This window comes from Mastigoproctus giganteus, chromosome 4 (assembly GCF_048544385.1).
Source record: "Mastigoproctus giganteus isolate SK-2022 chromosome 4, ASM4854438v1, whole genome shotgun sequence".
Lineage (NCBI taxonomy): Eukaryota > Metazoa > Arthropoda > Arachnida > Uropygi > Thelyphonidae > Mastigoproctus > Mastigoproctus giganteus.
Window position 1 is genome coordinate 87711868 of NC_143578.1, and position 20932 is coordinate 87732799.

Below are 20932 nucleotides of genomic sequence, written 5' to 3' on the forward strand. Positions count from 1 at the left end.
CCTCTCAGTAGAATTGAGTTCGTTTTGGTCGGGGAAATCTCCAGTGTATGCAGGTTTGCCCAGTCCTGGAGTACTTGCAGTGCATGGTTCGCACGGGCTTCTAATTGTGATCTAGAGCTCGCTGCCACCGTTAGGACGAGATGATGGAAGAGATAGGAAGGGTTGACCGGAACTTAGCTCTAGAGACTAAACATGGGTTCCACCACTTCAAGCCTGCAATAAGCAAAGTGGTGGTATTGCGCCGGTTGATGAGAGTCATCTACCACCTAGTACTGCCTGGTAACATAGAGGGGCAGCATTCCTCCATGTGGTGTGGGCGCCACACCTCGAGCCCTGCTTACGTTGGTTCACACCTGGTTGATCACCCACCATGTACTTGTGCATGGAGGTTATACCCAGGATTACTAACAGTCCCACCATCGTGAAGGTGCAAGCCGAGGGTTTGGCTGTCACAGACCGGCCGGATTTCGTCGAAATTGGGTCCACTTGACTTGAGTGTCACCCGAATATCAGTTCCATTAGCGTTTTAGACTCCCAGGTAGCAAGTACAGCTTGTCTGGCATATCTGAGAGAATGTCTGTGACAACCTCAAGGACCAAGTACAGCAATACCCCACATAGCACTGATATTTGGTACCGAAACTGTTTCGTGTTATGTGAAACCTTGCTGATTGAGATATAATTATAATGGGTTTTTATTGAATGTGTACCTGAGAAATAGTCTATAAACAAATTATAATAAATCTATAAACAATCTATAAACTATAAACAAAGAAAGAGAAGAATGATGATATCCAGCTAAGGACCCTTGAGTGTGCCAAGCCCATACTCACCAGATGTGAGCCCCTGGGGTAAAGAAGCCAATTCCTTTGCGTTATCGACGGGATTCGAACCCAGATCTAATTCTACCTGATGGTGCCACAGAGTAGTACTACTCTCTGTACTGTGCTACCGCAAATACAAATTTAGCCATATGGTGCAAAGAATCTTGAGGCTTTTGCTGCACCAGCATAAAAAACATTGAGTTATGCTGAGAGAGAGAGAGAGAGAGAGGGGGGGGGGGAGGTATCACCAAAGAAGAGAAGAATGATGAAATCCAGCTAAGGACCCTGGGTGTGCCAAGCCCATACTAACCAGATTGAGCCCCTGGAGTTAGTTCCTCCTTGAATTTATTTAAGCTATCACCTTCCACAACGACAGATGGAAGTTTTTTCCAGCAATCAACTACTGATGGCTAAAGGCAAATTTCCACACATCCATTCTACTACTGTCTTTCCTCATTTTGAATTTATGCCCCCTCATGTTTGTAATCCGAGAAAGTGGCAGAATCTCTTCAGAATTCAGCTTGCTCAACCCATTCAAGGGTTGAGCAAGATGCCTAGTCTAGAACTCTTGCTCAACCCATTCAAGGGTTGAGCAAGAGTTCTAGACTAGGCATCTGCAAGTTCACCTTGCCTAGTCTCCAGACGCTGCAATTTGCAGAACTTAAGCCTTTCTTGGTAAGAGGATCCCTTCGTTCCCCTCACCAATCTTGTTGCCCTTCTCTGTACACGTTCAAGCAACCCTACATTCTACCTAAAATGAGGCCTCCAGTCCTGTACGCAGCACTCAAGGTGTTGCCTGACCTTATTGCCTTATACAAAGGGATAATCACCTCCTTTTCCCCACTAGCAAAATTCCTGTATATCATTGACAATACCCCATGATCTGCTCCGGCAGCCTGTCTGCATTGCTCAGAAAACTTCATATCTGACTGCACAATTGCTCCCAGGTCTTTTTCATTTTCTACCACCCTAAGTGTAGTACCACACAGTTGGTACATTTCTTTGGGGTTACTTCTACCCATATGCAGTACTTTGCATTTGTCAACGTTAAACTTCAGTTGCCACTTCTTAGCCCATCTGCCCAAATGTCCTAGATCCTGTTGCATATATTACTATCATTAACAACCCTGCCAGCCTTTGTATCATCTGCAAACTTTGACATTAAGCCTGATATACCCCCCCCCCCCATCAATATCACTGATAAATATACAAAACAATATTGCACCGAACACCGAACCCTGGGGACTCCACTAATAACATTAGTCCATGAAGAGTAGTGTCCATTGATTACCACTTTTTGTCTTCTCCCACTCAACCACTCTTTTATCCATTGTAGCAAATTACCCTGAATACCATACTGCTCCAATTTGTACAGTGTCAAAAGCTTTCCTGAAATCCAAGTATATGACATCTATGGGAATGAAATGTTACGTGTTAGTTATTGAATATGCAGACAACTTATATTAAAAATGGTATCTTCCTGCTGATGTTTTATCTAGATAAAGGTACAAACGTTTTGATATTTCCTCATAGATTATATCAAAATCGTTCCCCACATGCAGCTTATGAGTAACTGTGTCAAAATAGTGTACTAGGTTAGTAAAAATAGATTCCAGCAAAACCATGTTGTGTGTTTGTTTTCTTTAGAATATCATTTCTGTCTGAGTGGCCCTGGATTACACTCTTAATCATTGCCTCTAAGATTTTCCCTGCCACTGAAGTCAGACTCTTACTCCGAAATATGCTTTTATGTACTGGAGATACATTGGCTCTTCTCCAGTCCAAAGAAAAATCTCTTGAGTCCAAAGACAACCTCGTAAACCTTCATGGTTCAGTACTCTCTGTGGTGGAATCTCTCAGAATTACTGGGTATATGCCATAAACTCCAGGAGTCTTACTTGCCTTTATGCTCAATAGTTTTTCTAATAAACAGTTGTCAATAATTTCAAAATTACTAATTTTTTATAGTTCAAACTCACTTACACAGCCACTCTTTCGCATGAAGGGTATTTCATCAGTAAAAACCAATGCAAAGTAGTTATTGAGATCATCAGCAACATCAGCTGGGTTAATTATGACTTTCCCATACCCAGTACACTAGGGTTCTATCTGATTTGTTTTTTCTTATTTGTGTTCACATACATGAAAGATTCCTTGTCCTCATACTCTTTTAGCCAGTGCTTTCTCATACTCAGCCTTCACCTCCCTAACCTTATTTATGATACTAATACAGATCAACTTTTAGCTATTGTAAGCTTCAGAACTCTTCCATCACTCTGTAACTTTTCCATGCCATCTTTTCTATTCTGTTAGACTGGCCAGCTCCAAATTTCAGCATCATCCTCATGCCATTTCAGTATTATCCTTGTACAATATTTTCTTAATGTTATGCATGCATTCATGGCTTCCGTGATTTTTGCTTTAAAGTCAGAGCATAATTCAAATGTATTCATTCTCACCATGAAATCCGCCCAATTAATTGCACGGATCGGCCAAAAAAAAAAAAAAAAAAAACCATTTTTTTTGCTGCTTGTTAAAATTCAGACTGATTCTTGTATATTGAAGTTGATGGCACCCACCAATTTTAAGGGAGAAGAGAATAAATTTAAAAGCTAAATTTCCAGTAAAAAAGATTTCATACATTTTAAGAAAGTAGTAGTAGTTGTAGAGGCATGTGATGCGAGAAAGCAATCTTATGTAGCATCAGCCAAAAAGAAAAAAAAGCCATTTCACACATCCATTCTCTCCCCATTTCCTCATTGAATTTATTTAAGTTATCAACTTCCACAACGACAGATGGAAGTTTTTTCGAGAAATCAACTACCTGCTGGCTAAAGGCAAATTTCCACACATCTGTTCTATAACTGTCTTTCCTCAATTTGAATTTATACCCCGTCAGGCTCATAATCTGTGCAAGAGGAAGAATCCCATCAGAATTGGCCGCACCTTGAGTATTGTATACAGGTCTGGAGGCCTCATTTCAAGAAGGATGTAGAGCTGCTGGAACAAGTACAGAGAAGGGCAACAAGGTTAGTGAATGGAACGAAGGGTTGCTCTTACAAAGAAAGGCTTAAGTTTTGCAAATTACAGTGTCTGGAGACTAGGCACCGGCGAGGTGATCTGATAGAGGTATGCAAAGCCTTGAATGGTTTGAGCATGCTCAATGCCGATGGGATACTGCCTCTTGCTCAGAATAATCACCTGAGAGGGCATAAATTCAAATTGAGGAAAGACAGATGTAGGATAGATGTGTGGAAATTTTCCTTTAGCCAGTGGGTAGTTGGTTGGTGGAACAGACTTCCATCCCTTGTTGTGGAGTTGATAGCCTAAATAAATTTAAGGCTCAGCTGGACAGGTATTTCGAACGAATGGAGGGGTGAAGTGGAAGGGGTTTTTTTTTTTTTTTTGGCTGATGCTGCATAAGTTTTCTTTCTTGCATCATATGCCTCTACTAATGCTAATGCTAACTGAGCCTGCTCAACCCATTTAAGGCCTTATACATCTCAATCAGATCACCTTGCAGGTGCTTAGTCTCCAGATGCTGCAATTTGCAGAACTTAAGCCATCTTGATAAGACCACCAATTTATTTCCCCTCACTAATCTTTCACTTCTCTGTACTCGCTCATGCAAATCCACGTCCTTCCTAAAGTGAGGCCTCCAGACCTGTAGCAGTACTCAAGGCGTAGTCTGACCATTGCCTTATGCACAGGGATAATCACCCCTGCTCTAGCAACCTATCTGTACTGCTCAGAAAATTTCATATCTGACTGACTGCATAATTACTCCCAGGTCTTTTTCATTTTCTACTACCTTAAGTGTAGTACCACACAGTTAGTATGTTTCTCTGGGTGTTACTTCTACCCATATGCTGTACTTTGCATTTGTCAATGTTAAACTTCAGTTGCCAATTCTCAGCCCATCTGCCCAAATTTCTAGATCCTGTTGCAGTAGCACACTGCCATTACTGTCATTAACAACCCTGCCAACCTTTGTATCATCTGCAAACTTGGATATTAAACCTGATATACCTTTATCAATATCATTGATAAATATACAAAACAACAGTGGGCCCAACACCAAACCCTGGGGGATTCTACTAATAACATTAGTCCACAAAGAGCAGCATCCATTGATTACTGGGTGCCTCCGTAGCCAGGTGTGAAGGAGCAGTAGTGCGTATCACATGCTTCTTGATTAGACTGGGGTTCGAGCCCATCACCACCAAATACGGAAGATGTGGAAAGCTCAAGGAATGACCACCGCATATCCCGGAGCAATATGGCCTTAGTTGCTAATGGTCCTAAAAACCAAAACAACAACAACAACCATTGATTACTGCTCACTATCTTCTCCCACTCAACCACCCTTTTGTCCATTTTAGCAACTTACCCTTAATACCATACTGCTCCAGTTTGTACAGTTGTCTTCCATGTGCATCAATGTCAAAAGCTGTCCTGAAATCCAAGTATATGATATCAAAATGAATTTTTGCATCTAGTTCCTTTGTACCCAAATCATAGTATCTAATCAAATTTGTTAGACAAGACTTTCCCTTAAGACACCCATTCTGTGTCTGAATTATTCCTGCAGTCTTGTCTAGATGATCCTGGAATGCATCTTTAACCAGTGATTCCATTATTTTTCCCGGAACAGAAGTTAAACTAACTGGTTTGTAATTACTCGGTCACCCTTAGATCCCCCTTTGTGAATTGGGGATACATTTGCACATCTCCAGTCCTTGTGGATTTCCCCTGAGTCTAAGAAATGCTCTTATAAATATAGCTCAGTGTTTGCTTACTTCCTTTGCCACCTCCTTTAATATATGAAGTTTGATAAGTTTCTGGCATATTCCTCCCTTAATAACTCCACATGTCTGAATGTAGATGTAAAATACTCATTCAGTTTGTTTGCTATCTGAGCAGAATCATCAACAGTTGGACCATCGATATCAAGTAGACCAATCTGATTCATCCCCTTCCTTCTAGAGTTTATTTAACTAAAATTTCTTGCTGTGTTACATACTGTATACTAAATATTCAAATGTGGGTCTATTAACCTTATTCTATTTACAAAAATATAAATAGAATAAGTACAAAATACTTATTTTGACATTTTTGCCTTAATATATAATCATCCATTGGTGTCTCTTGTACTAGATTCCTTCAGTAGTTTGGGAACATATTTGCACCCCAGATTTCCCTGGTATCTTTTTTCCATTTGAGAAATACCTTGGTGAAACCTTTCGCCAGAGACCACTTCCAAGTTTTCAGGAAAATGTCTAAATGGGAATGTAGGAAATGAAACTTAAATGACACGTTGCATCCCAACTGTATGTGTGCTAAAATTAGCTCATCCACAATTTCACTGTAATTTTGTGATTTTTTATTGCCTAAAAAGTTCCAGCAGACATTTTTAAATGCCTTAAAGGCTCTTATTTTTGTAGCATTTAATTTTTTAGTGAATTCCTCATCTTGGAATAGCAGTTTGATTTGAGGATCCTCAAAAATTCCCTTTTTTATTTTGGCCCCACTGATTTGAAGAACTTTTGCCTCAAACAGAAAAATCCTTCTCCTTTCTTATCCATTGCTTTCACAAATATTTTTATCAAACCTAGCTTGTTGTGCAATGGAGGTAAATAGATTTTTGACTTATCCACCAAAGGAGGATGTGTTACATTTTTCTAGCTGGTGTATTTTCTGAATGGGCTAGCTACTTTTTTTTACCCCTGTAGCAGCAATCCTTTGGTCGGCTGTCTGACTCACATAGAAAGCAGCAGTATTTAGTGTATCTACCTTGCAACCTAGCCAGCAAAGCTACCACTTTTAGGTTGGCATAGATATTCCATCTGTAATCTTGATAGCATATTTTTTGCAAAAGAACCTATAGGTTCTCATACGTTTCCTTCATGTGAACTGCATAGGCCAATACTTATGTCCATTATCGAGTAAAACTGCTTTCAAATTGACCTTGGATGAATCAATGAAAAGTCTCCACTGCTCGGGGGATGTGATCCAACTGTAACTCTTTCCTTAATTCCTGAATATTCTTGCAATAAACCAAAGCATCATCCATGAAGTAATAGGTCATCATGTTATATTGCCTCTTCCTATAAAAAGACACCTTGACATCCTTTTGAAGAAGATTCCACTGCTGAAGCCATGATCCTAGTAATTGAGCCTTGCTTTTGGAAATGTCCAAATCTCTGACCAAATCGTTCAATTCTGCGTGAGTGATTAGATACAGCTTTGCAGTATCAAAAGTTGAAAACTCTGGATCTGTGTTCTTGTTCTGGATTTTGATCTTCTGAAGATTCCTTTTCCAGTCCTGAATCAGAGTCTAGTCCATAAGTTTCTAGTGGCTTTGGCACTGGCATTGTATCATTGTGAGAAACTGCCCTTAGAGCAGAAGGTATGCTCTAAGGCAGATGGGATACTCTACTTTATGCTTGGATTTCCCAGAATCATCGGAACAGCAAAAGGCATCAATTTATGACTACCTTTAAGCCAGCCTATTAATGTCCTTAAACATGAGTTACAGGAAATCTTTGGAGCCCATACTTTATCTTGATTTCTGACCTTACATCCAAAATAGAGCTCATAGGCTTTTCTCACAAGTTAGCATTAGCATTAGTAGAGGCATTTCATGCAAGAAAGCAAGCTTATGCAGCATCAGCCAAAAAAAAGAAAAAACCACTTCCACTTTGCCCCTCTGTTCATTCGAAATACCTGTCCAGCTGAGCTTTAAACTTATTTAGGCTATCAACTTCCACAATAAGTGATGGAAGTCTGTTCCACCAACCAACCACCTGCTGGTTTTAGCCAGCAGGTGGTTGGTTGTGTTACACCACGTCCCTGTTATCCCAACAATATCTGCCTTTGATGTTTTGAGCAATACCTCAAATTCATCAAATTTATTTACTAAACTCCTAGCATTGGTGAACACGCAAGTATACATGCACCTGTTTCTATTCTTAGCTACCCTAACACAACCCATGTGTTTACTTGTACCGCAATGACTCCCAGCAGTCTTTGAAATATCCTGCATCTTGTTTTTCAGGCTTCTGCTCATTCCAATAGAAGCAGTGCAAGAATCACTTTCACCTCTGCCAGTGGCTACTGTTAATCTATTAGTCCTTGTATCCCCCCAAGCTAGCAGTTTTCCGACCCACCCAACACTGCCTCTAGAGCATCAGCAAATATTCTTGCACCCTTTCTATTTAAGTGTATCCCATCCCTGTAGAAGCAGTCTCTCCTGTTAACAAGTACAGTCCAGGCTGAAAAAAATTCTATCCCTTGAGCCTTGCACAATCCTTCCAGGGCCGAATCGATCGACAAGGCTCTCATCATATACTCCCTCCTATTTATTTATTATCGTGTCTGGGCAGTGACAGTGACTGCTGCTGCAATCACTGTCACTGCCATGTATACTTGCATGTACACCAATGCTAGGAGTTTAGTAAATAAATTTGATGAATTTGAGGTATCGCTCAAAACATCAAAGGCAGATATTGTTGGGATATCAGAGACGTGGTGTCATACAGATATAAGGAATGCAGAACTGGAATTTGGGGAGTACAACGTCTACAGAAAAGATAGACAGGATAGGAAGAGAGGAGGGGTTATGCTATTAGTTAAGAAACATATTAAATCCAAGGAAGTGAAACCAGTCGACATAAGTTGTGACAGTGACTGCCGCTGCAATTTTAATACCACTTCTCTACAAATGAAGCAAAATCTATCAGGCTTATTTCGGCAAGACTGCGACATATTTCATGTACAGTTGAGGTACGTGCACATAAGAACACAATTACAAAATTAGATTTTTATTTCTAATATAAACACAGTTGACGATTTGCACTTATGCATGCAGCACTTGTTTACAAACAGTTATTTATTAAAACACTTGTTCTCTTTGTTCACCACTCGCTCTCTGAAACACACACACTTTTTGAAATACAAAAATGCTTACTTGGTTCAGAACTCACTTGTATATATACCATTAGAGAAGTTAATGTTTCTAGAGAACTCTGTCGAAGGTTCTAGAATTTTCCAGATATATTAATATCTGGAATATAAGTATAAATATAAATAAATAAAAAAAAGTAGATAAAATAGATGAAAAAGGTCTTCAACTGCAGGTCTTTGTTTTCGGTCATTAACCTACAGTATTTCAATACTGAGGGTGATGGAAACTTTTTAAGGACACATATCTGATTTTTTGAACATATTTCCCAAGAGAATCTGTTGAAATTATTTCAGGCAGGAAATTGATGCCAACCAGTGTAGTTGGCTTGTAGTGCCTTAAATTGTCATAGTCTCCTCTTCTGAAATTAAAACCTGCGCCTTTACCTTTAACTATTGCAACATCTTTCTTCATCTTTCAATTAATGACTGTGTGATCACTACTGCCAATGGTTCTTGTACGTTAAACTCTGTGATGTCGTCTGATTTGTGAGTAATGATGATATCAAGAATATCGCCATCCATAGTATTTTCTCTAACATGCTGGTACAAATAATAATTATCTAGTTTTTTTAAAAAAAATTTCCCCATAGTGAGTTTCGGTCCCACTTATTTCAATCAATCTGGGGCAGATTAAAGTCACCTATAATAAGACATTCATGCTTACTTGCCCATTCCATCGGCATGTAGAGCCTCCCATCACACTCTTCACAATCTTCTGGTCTGTAAATTACCTCCACTCTTATTACCTTTGCTTCCAGCTAACTCATATCACACATATTCTGTGCTGGCAGATGTAACCTCAGACTCAGCAAAAGTTCTTTTCATTCTGAGGCTACTTTTGGTAAGAAGCATAACCCCACCACCCCTTTCATCTTCTCTATCTTTCCTAAATACATTATACATACCATTTCTGTTATTCCTATTATATGAGCATTAGTTTTCCTAACCAGGAGTTCAAATTCAGCCATTTTATCGACAGAACTCCTGACACTACTATAGACAAAATTAAGACTAAGTATTCTTCTTTAGTTTACTATCCTGACACACCCCCTTGAAGTTATTTAGGTTTATCCTAAATTACCCTAGGTTTACCTTCCAACTCATTTGAAACATTGCTACCCTTAGAACAATTTGTGAACATCAGCATGGTTCACAAAACCATGTTGTGGCAAAAAATAGGAATTATTGAAAGTGCAAGCATAACTTTGACCCATATCATCAAATAATGAGGACCTTTATTATTCTTCTCCCTCCTAACTTGCAGTTTCCCTGAACACTTAGGGTATCCTGAATAATACTGGAAAACTTTTTTGCCCCAAATGTTCATTTGTTCAAATGAATACTATCTCTACAAAATAGATTCCTTCTACCTACAAGTGTAGGCCATGTTGATAAAAATTTCCTCACCCAGAGCCTTGCAGATTCCCTGAGGTTTTGAGTTAATCCACAAGGGGTTTCAGCATATAATCCCTCCTATCATGTCTGGGTAGAATTGCAGTCATGTATGCACTCTGACCTAACGTATTGCATTTTTTTTTTTAGCATGATCCTGTATTTATCCAGGTTATGTTCATTTAGTATCGTTAGTCACACATTAAAAATAACACTCCCTTGACCTCCTTAAAATCTGACAATCTGTTGGTAACTTCATCAATTGTAGCTCTTGACAAACACACTCTTCCCCTTCTGCACCTGGAAACCTATTCATCATTTGAGAAAACTGTCCAGATAGTAGAAACCAAGTTTCTTATTGTGGGAATGGCATCTTCATTGACAGTTTAAGATAATTCTGCCCAGTTAACAATATCATTGAATCTGCAAGGTTCAGTTATCATATGAGAGGAGGGTCTCATCCACACACACTCTTCACCAGTAGGTTAACACTTTTCTGTAGAGTGAGGTTAGGATTGTCGTTCACCTTTGTCCCATATTGGTTTCTGTATGGGACAAAGGCAGTATCAATGGTATATAGAGAATAAGAATATATGACCATTGAGCTGCCAAGTAAGTTCAAGCAAAAGCATTTGAGAAGAGTTTTAAAATTGTCTGTATAGATTTAATGCAAAGCAACTTTTTGATTTGGACCTAATATAACTTTTCTGTCATTGTAGTATGGGAGATATGTATTCATGGCCAATTTTAGACTAGCCTATTGTAATATTTCACCAAGCAGAGACTCCTAATGTGATGGCGCACTATGGCCATAGATGCTGATGCGCCAAATAAATCCCCAATCAACCAACCAACCAACCAATCCTAATATGAGAGGCTGCCACAGCTGACCAAATATTTCAGCATAAAAGATAGGAAGAATAGAAGTTAGGCTTTTATATACAAAGAATGATAACTGGGTTGTATGGTTGAAGACATGAAGCAACTGTTTCTCAATAGCCACAGCTTTTGGAGAGATAGAGCTTTAAGAAAGTTCATGTGTGAATGAAAATAAGTTTAATAAGTTAAATAAGTTTAATGAACTTCCTTTCTTCAAATGTGAGCTGATAATTCTCCATGGTGAATTGGTCACCAATTAATTTGAAACATGAAAACTAATTGAAAAAACCTAATTGTTTATTTAAACATTAAAATGACAAACATATTATTCAAATTTATTCATTCTGTCTACAAAAAAATATAGCTGTTGAAAGTATTTATATTTGATTCTGATACCTTGTATATACTGTACATATAATGCAATAAATATTTTATATTTATATTTTATTTTGTGCAAAAGATTAATATAATAGAGCAAAATCCGTGATTTGCAATCAGTACCTAAAATTGTACAAGTTTGGCTATTTGACTAAAAAAAATCTTTTTAAATTTTTTTTTTTTAAATGCATACAGTGTTGCTATTGTGACATGTGTCTTTTGAACTGTGTGATTAACAAGGTTATAGGCATATAAGAAAATCTGGTTAAATTTTGGCAGGTAGTCTAGTATCTGTGATAGTGAGTTAATGGCTTGGAAATTTTTGGGCTTTTTTTCATCAGTGATCATAGCGTTCTGATATACTTTTATTAAAATAGTTTGATTGAATGGAGTTAATTTGGAACTTTCATCTAAAATATAAATAAAAATAAATATTTATATAAATTTAAAATATAAATTTATATAAATATATAAATAAATTTTTTTTTGTGTTTGAATTTTTTATTTTTAGTCCATATATTTTTAGTTACTATATACTGTCTTAGAATTTATTTCTTTGTTTTGTTTCATTAGGTAAAAAACTTGTTATCACAAACAATTTTCTCATTTGTGAATATGTACAGATATTACGGTCCTTCTGTATGTCCAAAAGCACCACTCTTATATGTGACATTACTCATACAGGATGGAAATATTCTTTCTTCTCCAGCCTATTCTCAAATTGAAACAAGTCTGTTATCATTAATTGGACAGGTAAATTGAATTTCTGATATATAAAGTTTATAGTTTTTTATGAACTTTGTTTAATATCTTTAATGTTGATAAATTTATAACAAAACCTGGTACATTTTTCTCTTTTTATAAACACCAATTTTAAACATATTTTCAAAATGTTTATTTGCATTCAAAATGTATTAGATCATAGGATGCATCAGATCATTGCAGCTTTCCAACGATAGGAATGATAATATTGTAGTATAATTATGTTAAAATCCTTGTTTTTTTTATAGTGCATAAAAACTTAACTCATGAAATTGTAAACCAGCTTTAAATTGATCAAAATTTTTGTATTCACTGTCCCAATTGCAGAATTATTCAGTGGAGAAACTTAAGAAAAGTCAGTAAAATAACAGTTTTGAAAACAGAAGATTCAAGGAATAATTTACTGTTTTCTGTTTCTTCATTGTCTTATGCTACTTAGAATAACCTGATATATAATACTCATTTGAATTTCTTTACAAACATTATACACATTTCTAAATTTGAGTACATACATTACAGTGGGATCAACTAACGATGTAACCAACAGTAAATTCTAAGTGGGAAGCATTCAAGGAATTAATCGTGGATGCTACTAAAAGTTTCATACCTATTAAGAAATATTGTTCAAGGTTTAGGCCTAAATGGTTATCTAATGAACTAATGAGACTTGTAACAGAGAAGAAAAATGCATGGGATGCATATAAATTATCAAGCAACTCAGAAGATTATGGCAGATATAAGCTAGTCTGTAATCAGGTGACAAAGGAGGTTAGGCAGGCGAAGGCAGATTACGAGAAATCCTTGGCAAAAGATGCTAAGAAAAATAACAAGGATTTCTTTACTTATATAAACTCTAAAAGGAAGGGGATGAATCTGATTGGTCCACTTGACATCGATGGTTCGACTGTTGATGATCCTGCTCAGATAACAAACAAACTAAATGAGTATTTTGCATCTACATTCACACGTGAGGAATTATTAAGGTTTGAAAATGACAGAAGGTTATCAAATTGTAGCAGGATACTTAATGATTTTGTAATAACTGAGAGCAAAGTGGAGGAGAAATTGTTGAAGTTAAACATAAGAAAAGCACATGGGGTGGATGGGATCTATCCAATTATATTAAAGGAGGCGGCAAAGCAACTAAGCAAACCCTTAGCCATAATTATGAGAGCATCCTTGGACTCAGGGGAGGTTCCCACTGACTGGAGATGTGCAAATGTATCCCCAATTTACAAAGGGGGATCGAAGGGTGACACGAATAATTACAGACCAGTTAGTTTAACTTCTGTTCCGGGTAAAATAATGGAGTCACTGGTTAAAGATGAATTGCAGGATCATCTAGACAAGACTGCAGCAATAATTCAGACACAGCATGGGTTTGTTAAGGGAAAGTCTTGTTTGACAAATTTGATAGGATATTATGATGCGGTTACAAAGGAACTGGATGCAAAAAATAATTTTGATATCATATATTTGGATTTCAGGAAAGCTTTTGACACTGTTGCGCATGGAAGACTATTGTAAAAATAGTCTTCCACGAAGTCTTCCAATTGTGAAAGCTTTTGCGCATGGAAGACTATTGTACAAATTGGAGCAGAATGGTATTAAGGGTAAGTTGCTACAATGGATAAAGGGATGGTTAAGTGGGAGAAGACAGAGGGTGGTAATCAATGGGTGCTGCTCTTCGTGGACTAATGTTATTAGTGGAGTCCCACAGGGTTCAGTGTTGGGTTCACTGTTGTTTTGTATATTTATCAATGATATTGATAAAGGTATATCAGGCTTAATGTCGAAGTTTGCAGATGATACAAAGGTTGGCAGGGTTGTTAATGACAGTAATGGCAATGTGCTACTGCAATAGGATATAGATAATTTGGGCAGATGGGCTAAGAAGTGGCAACTGAAGTTTAACCTTGACAAATGCAAATACTGCATATGGGTAGAAGTAACCTCAGAGAAAAGTACCAACTTTGTGGTACTACACTTAAGGTGGTAGAAAATGAAAAAGACCTGGGAGTAATTGTGCAGTCAGATATGAAGTTTTCTGAGCAATGTAGACAGGCTGGCAGGGCAGGTCATGGGGTTTTGTCAGTGATATATAGGAATTTTGCTAGCAGGGAAAAGGAGGTGATTGTCCCTCTGTATAAGGCAATGGTCAGGCCACGCCTAGAGTACTGCATACAGGTTTGGAGGCCTCATTTTAGGAAGGATGTAGTTTTACTTGAGCATGTACAGAGAAGGGCAACAAGATTGGTGAGGGGCATGAAGGGATCCTCTTACCAAGAGAGGCTTAAGTTCTGCAAATCGCAGTGGCTGGAGACTAGGAATGGGTTGAGCATGCTGAATTCTGATGGGATCCTTCCACTTGTTCAGATTACGAACCTAAGAGGGCATAAATTCAAATTAAGAAAGGACAGATGTAGAATAGATGTGCGGAAAATTGCCTTTAGCCAGCGGGTGGTTAATTGCTGGAACAAACTTCCATCTGTCGTTGTGGAAGTTGATAGGTTGAATAAATTTAAGGAGGAACTGGACAGGCATTTGGAGGGAATGGTGTGATTTTTTTTTTTTTTTTTTATCTGAGGCTGCATAAGCTCATGCACTTGCTGTCTTGCATCACATGCCACTACTACTACTACTACTACTACTTGAGAGTGCAGTTCAGGATAATTTAGTTAGAAATAGGATTCTGAAGGATTATGCCCAAAACCAGGTGATTTTTTATAGTGATGGATGCAATTCCAAATTTGTAGATGTATCAAGATTAGTAAAGTAGTTAATGCTCAGTGCCAATCACAGCTCCTTCAGATGATTTTGACTGCCTTTCAGAAATTGCCAGAAATATGGCAGCTTTATTTTAATGCAGCAAAATGGAAGGTCTTACACTTGGGAAATAACAATCTCAAAATAACTCATACAGATATTGAGGACTTTTAGCAGGGTAGACAGATGACAAGAAAGGCCCATGTTGTCCTCTTGATGATTTATCAAATATTTGCTTGCACAGATAGGCAGGTTATAATTCCAATGTATAAGACAATTGTAGGACTATTCTTAGAATGCTATGTTCAAATGTGGAAACTGTACCTAAAAAAGACATGGAGCTTCTTGAAAGGGTCTAAAGACAGGCTATTATTGTTATTGTTATTTGGTTTTTAGGAGTATTAGCAACTAAGGCCATATTGCTCCCGGGATATGCGGTGGTCATTCCCTGACCTTTCCGCATCCTCCATATTTGGTGGTCATGGGCTCGAACCCCCATCTAATCAAGAAGCGTGTGCTACGCACTTCTGCTCCTGCCCACCTGGCTATGGCGGCGGCTCCTCCAAAGACAGGCATTTCACCTAGTGAGATCAGCTGAAGGGCATCTAATAAAAAAAGCCTTTGAATATATGTTACAGTGCTCGGTAACTATGATCTTTAGAGGGAACCTGATTTAGTTGTATGAGGTTCTGAGGGGAGAAAATAAAATGATTGAGGGTGAAATATTCACTATTATGATGACAGAATTAGGGATCATTCAAATTATGGGAGAAGAGGTTTTCCCTGCACTCCGAAATTTTCTTTTAGTTATTAAAGTTCTTAATTACTGGAATAAGTTGCCTCTATGGGTGGGCGAGGCTGACAGCCTCAACCAACCTACAATGGATAACTGTCTTCTAAGATTATAAAAATGGCACTTCTAAGATTATAAAAATTATAAAATGCTCTTTATTCAACTTTCTAGTTGCACCAATATCTGACAAATAAACTTCAGAAGAGGCAATAATATACCAATTTTGAAATGAGACATTTCAAGGAAGGACTTACTATTCCATTTAGTTGGTGTGTTAAATAACTTAGATTAAATTCATGTCTAGTGCTGAAATTTCCTAACAAGCATTTCCCAATCAAAGAAAATATGTACGCAAATTTAATGATATATACACCTCAGTCAGATTTTCCTAAGATGCCTAGTTGACAAACTTTGCAGTCCATACTGTCTAATATGTTCTACCTATATGCTTCAATTTGCACTCTGACAGTAAGAGAGAAAAATTTAATGCACTGAAACATTTTTAATTAAACCAGATCCTCCTACATGATGGAAGAATTTTTGTTATCTACATACAAAACCTTATATTTATAAGCACTAAACTTTAGTTGGATCATTGTCAATTTTCTGGACATATGTGCAACTGATCCAAGTCTTTTCAAAGCAACATACACAAGCTAAAATTGTAAAACACTTTCCCACCTTCAAATCATCAGCAGACTTTGATAGCTTCCTTTGGATGGTGAGGCTATCTGATATCCATTCAATACATTTTTTCTCCACTAGCATTGGAGATTAAATGTTTTGAATGGATGTTGTTTTTGTAAATGAGCAGATGCGATGCCTCTATTTCAGTGGAGAGAAAATAGCTTTTCACAGAGAAAGACAGAAAAATTTAACACATTGAAACATTTTTTATTATGCCAAATTGATTAAACCACAAGAATATTTTTGTTCCTACTCTCTCAAACATGCTGGTGTATATAATGGTCACATCACTTAAACACAATTATTATTATTAAGTGAATTCAGTTCCATATTGGAATCCAGAAACATTGCCAATTATTAATAAGATCTATTGTGTGGAAGTTTAACTTATTTAATGCACACAATAAAATTCACTTGAAAATAATAATTCATGTGATTTTTAAATATAACATTTACATTAAAAAAAAAAAATGCATTCAGTAAGTATTATAATCCATTGTTGAAAGGTCTGCTAACATTGATATAGCAGAATTAAAAGAAAAGCAAAAATATTTTTCAGAAATTAACTGTTAGGCATAATATTGCTAATAGAGAAATTATTATATCAATCACTAATTAATATGTAACAAAGAGCTGTAAAGGCTTGATTAATCCTACATTTTATCAATATTTAAAATATAAGAGATTACCTCATAGCTTCATAGGATGTCTTCTACAGCATACTCTCCAAATAATATCAATTAAAAAATGGTTAAAAACAACTTATTTGGAGAGTATGGTGTAGAAGACATCCTATGAAGCTGTGAGGTAATTTCTTATATTTTAAATATTGATAAAACAGGATTAATTGAGCCTTTGTTATATATTAATAATACCTGAATTTTCTGTATTATATTGACTATTCATTCACTTCTTCCTCTCCATTTTCATAATTCACATAATTTTAGTTTAGGAGGAAATTCGTTTTATTTTGTCGCTGAATTTTTATCAAAATTTTATCTTTTAAAGTTTACTTTTATGCCATAGTATATTTGACATGATGTCTTCAGTCACTCTGAGTTTTGTGGGGGGTTTGATATGTCTCGGGTTGTGGTGGTGCCTTCGGCTGTGATCCCAGGGGTGTTGGTCCATCCATGAGCAAAGAGTGAGGAACACATTTAAATTTTAAGTTGTTTTTAACCAATTTTTTTAATTGATATTATTTGGAGAGTATGCTGTAGAAGACATACTATGAAGCTATGAGGTAATCTCATATTTTAAATATCAATTACTAAAGATAACAACCTGACCCTCTCCAACTTTTAAAAATTTTGGCGTGTTAGTAGTATTCAGAGCAGTAATTAAAAATGTAAATTTCCATTCTTTTTTTTTTTTTTTTTTTTTGTTGAGTGGTTTTAGTATTAGTAGTGGAATAATGCAAGAGAGTAAGCTTATACAATATTAGCAAAAAAAAAAAAATAAAACCCTATCCACACACCTGTCCATCCCCCTTCATTGGTTTGCCTAGTTTTTCTTTGAATTTATTTAAACTATCCATTTCCGCAACAGATAGAAATTTGTTTCAGTAATCAACCACTTTCTGGCTGAAGGCAAACTTCTGTACTTCTATTCTGCAACCATCCTTCCTCAATTTGAATTTATGCCATCTCCTGTGTAATCTAAGCAAGAAGAAGAATGTCATCAGCATTGAGCTTGTTCACAGTTGATGACATTCTTAAACACCTCAATCAGATCATCTTGCAAGTACCTACTCTCCAGTTGTTACAGTTTGTAAAACTGAAGCCTTTCTTGGTAAGAGCACCCTTTTTTGTTCTCCTCACCAATCTTGCCTTTCTTTGCACCCAATTTCATTAGATGTACATTGTTTTGAAATGAAGCCTCTAGACCTGTATGCAGTACTAAAGATATGGCCTAACTATTGCCTTTTACAATGGGATAATTATCTCAGTCACTCTGAGTTTTGTGGGGGGTTTGATAATTTGCCTTGCTGGCAAAATTCCCGTATATTATTTACAAAATGCCATGAGCCATCCTGACAGCTTGTCTGCCCTGCTCAGAGTACTTCATATCTGACTACACAGTTACCTGTATGTCTTATTCATTTTCCACTACTCTGAGTGTAGTACCACACAGTTAAACTGCATATCTACCTCCAACTGCCTTTTCTCTGCCCATCTGTGTAATTTTTCTAGACCTTGTTGCAGTAGCATAGCTTGATTGTTATCCTTAACCACCCTACAAACCTTTGTATCATCTGCAAACTTAGACATTAAGCCTGATATATCTTCACCAGTATCATAAATAAATATAGAAACATAGAAAAAACAACAATGGGCCCAGGACTGATCTTTGGGGGGGGCTCTACTAATGCCATTAATGTTTTTTTTTTTTTTTTTTTTTTTAACAAAAAAATTAGGAAATGCAGAAATTCCAGCATGTTGATAGGTATTGAACTGCACATAATTTCAGTTCTGATAAAGCTACACTTTATCAACAAGGGTCATTTTAAAGTTCTTTTTATAGACTTTTATATTATTTATCATGTGATAGAGTAATAATATCATTTTTGATTTTCAAAATAAACCAAAATTTTCTTTGACCTAGAAAATTTCAAAAACTTGTATTTTTAAATATATGAAAGACTATATTCTAAATTAACCATTCCTTTGCATATTGTGAAAGTTTCACAATTGGGATTGGAATGGAATTGCTAGTAAATATAATCTGATATTTTATGACATCAACAAAAGGTTCCACTTATCAAAGGGGATTTTAAATATTCATCTACTTGATATTTCAAAAGAACTTTGTTAGAGATTAGTTTAATGAAAGTTTTTGCTTGGTTACTCTTGTCTCTGTTACTTCCAGAGTGCAGACTGTTCCTGTTGGTGGTGATGATATATCAACTTTAAAATGATGATGGATTAATATAAGTTGACACGTTACAAAACCAACTGTCACAAAAATCATCTTTAAAAGCTACTTCATTACATTCTTTTTCTGTTGTAATTTATTTAGTATTGTTCTCAGAGAATGAGTGAATAATGAATACTTTTTACCTATTTAGAGGGATGAAAGGATTGCATTTCTGAATGCCAGTTATGGCTCTGGCTAATAGTATTCATTTCTTCAAAATTCTTTTCTCTCTTCTGTACTGTTTGTTGGTTGGAAATGAAAAATCGATTGCAGTAAGAATTATTTTGACTGAATTATAAAATTGATGTGGAGTATGCAGGCAAATCTTTGCCTGCATATCCCTAGTTAATTGTTTTACAGTAACTTCCAGTTCCATGACATGCACTTTTTTTCCATATAAAGTGGCAAAAAAAGCTCCACTCTGCCTTTACATCAAAATCTCTTTTTGCAAAGATTAAGAAAGTTCAGTTTGTTTTGTCTTTATGCTGTAATGCACCATCAGAGAAGTGGAATAAGTTTTCAGGATTTCTGTGAAAATGCAACTGCATGAACTGTCAGAAACAGATGAAATAAATGCTGAAACAGGTGGAGAGTGGATTAAATAGTCAGATATAACCACAACTCTCTCTCTCTCTCTCTCTCTCTCTCTCTCTCTCTCTCTGTATGTAAATATTGCAAATAAATATAGTGACATTGTTCCAGTACAACATCTGGGAAGTGGTCAAGCATCTTGCAATACAATGAATAGTTCTTGGCAAAATCACAAATAACTGTGTATTCATTTTTGTGTGGTTTCTTTTATTTGTCTTAAAATAGTTGGCTACTGAGTAACAGCAAAAGTGGTGAAGCAATGCAGGAAATATTTAAAATTGTGAATCTAAAAATTTCTGTGTTTTTTTTTATAGTTTCAAGTGTACACATTAACTTGTGTCATCTCTTGCATCCACTTCATGACATTTTCTAAACAGTTAGAATTGAAAAAAAAATCCTAATGTGCAGAATCCTTTCAGCCTCTATATATATATATATAAATGCATGTAAGATTTAATAAGTCTGATAAATTTTGGTATTTTGGTGAAGGGCAAAAATGGAAGTGAAAAATACACAAAGTGCCAGAAACTAGAAGGGTGAGGATAGTAGAAATAAGTAGTGTAGGTTTGTAAAAAGAAAGAATGTGAAACGCAGTTCCTGATGCATGGTCAGGTGTAGTCCTCTGATGAAATACCTGACTATGTATCACTTTAGCTAACATCAGATTTTTGCTATACCCTTTTTTCGACTTATAACTAAATAACTAAATTTGCTCACCCATTCCTGATGGTGGCTATCTCACCTTTTATTTTATTTGTTTAATCATTTTACTTTACAGTTCCCTCACTTCTAATTGACTTTGCAATTCAGCCAAGAATTCTCTTAATTCTTCATAATATATAGGATATTCTTTCTTTCTTTCTTTTTACAAACCTACAATACTTCTTATTTCTACTATCCTCACCCTTCTAGTTCCTTGCACTTTGTGTATTTTTCACTTCCATCTTTATCCCGCCTCGGGCTTGGATCAAAGTACTGCA

The 20932-nt window shown here is 36.4% G+C and overlaps 1 protein-coding gene across 1 annotated transcript in view; it reads left to right on the forward strand.

Annotated features, from left to right (window-relative positions):
• Positions 1 to 20353, forward strand: part of LOC150086889 (dynein axonemal heavy chain 12-like) — a 143680-nt gene extending 123327 nt beyond the window's left edge. The window contains exons 9-10 of the mRNA XM_090372311.1: positions 12011 to 12190; positions 20267 to 20353. Of these exons, the coding sequence (XP_090228437.1) occupies positions 12011 to 12190; positions 20267 to 20353 (267 nt within the window). The remainder of the gene's footprint in view (positions 1 to 12010; positions 12191 to 20266) is intronic.
• The last annotated feature ends 579 nt before the right edge of the window (positions 20354 to 20932 follow it).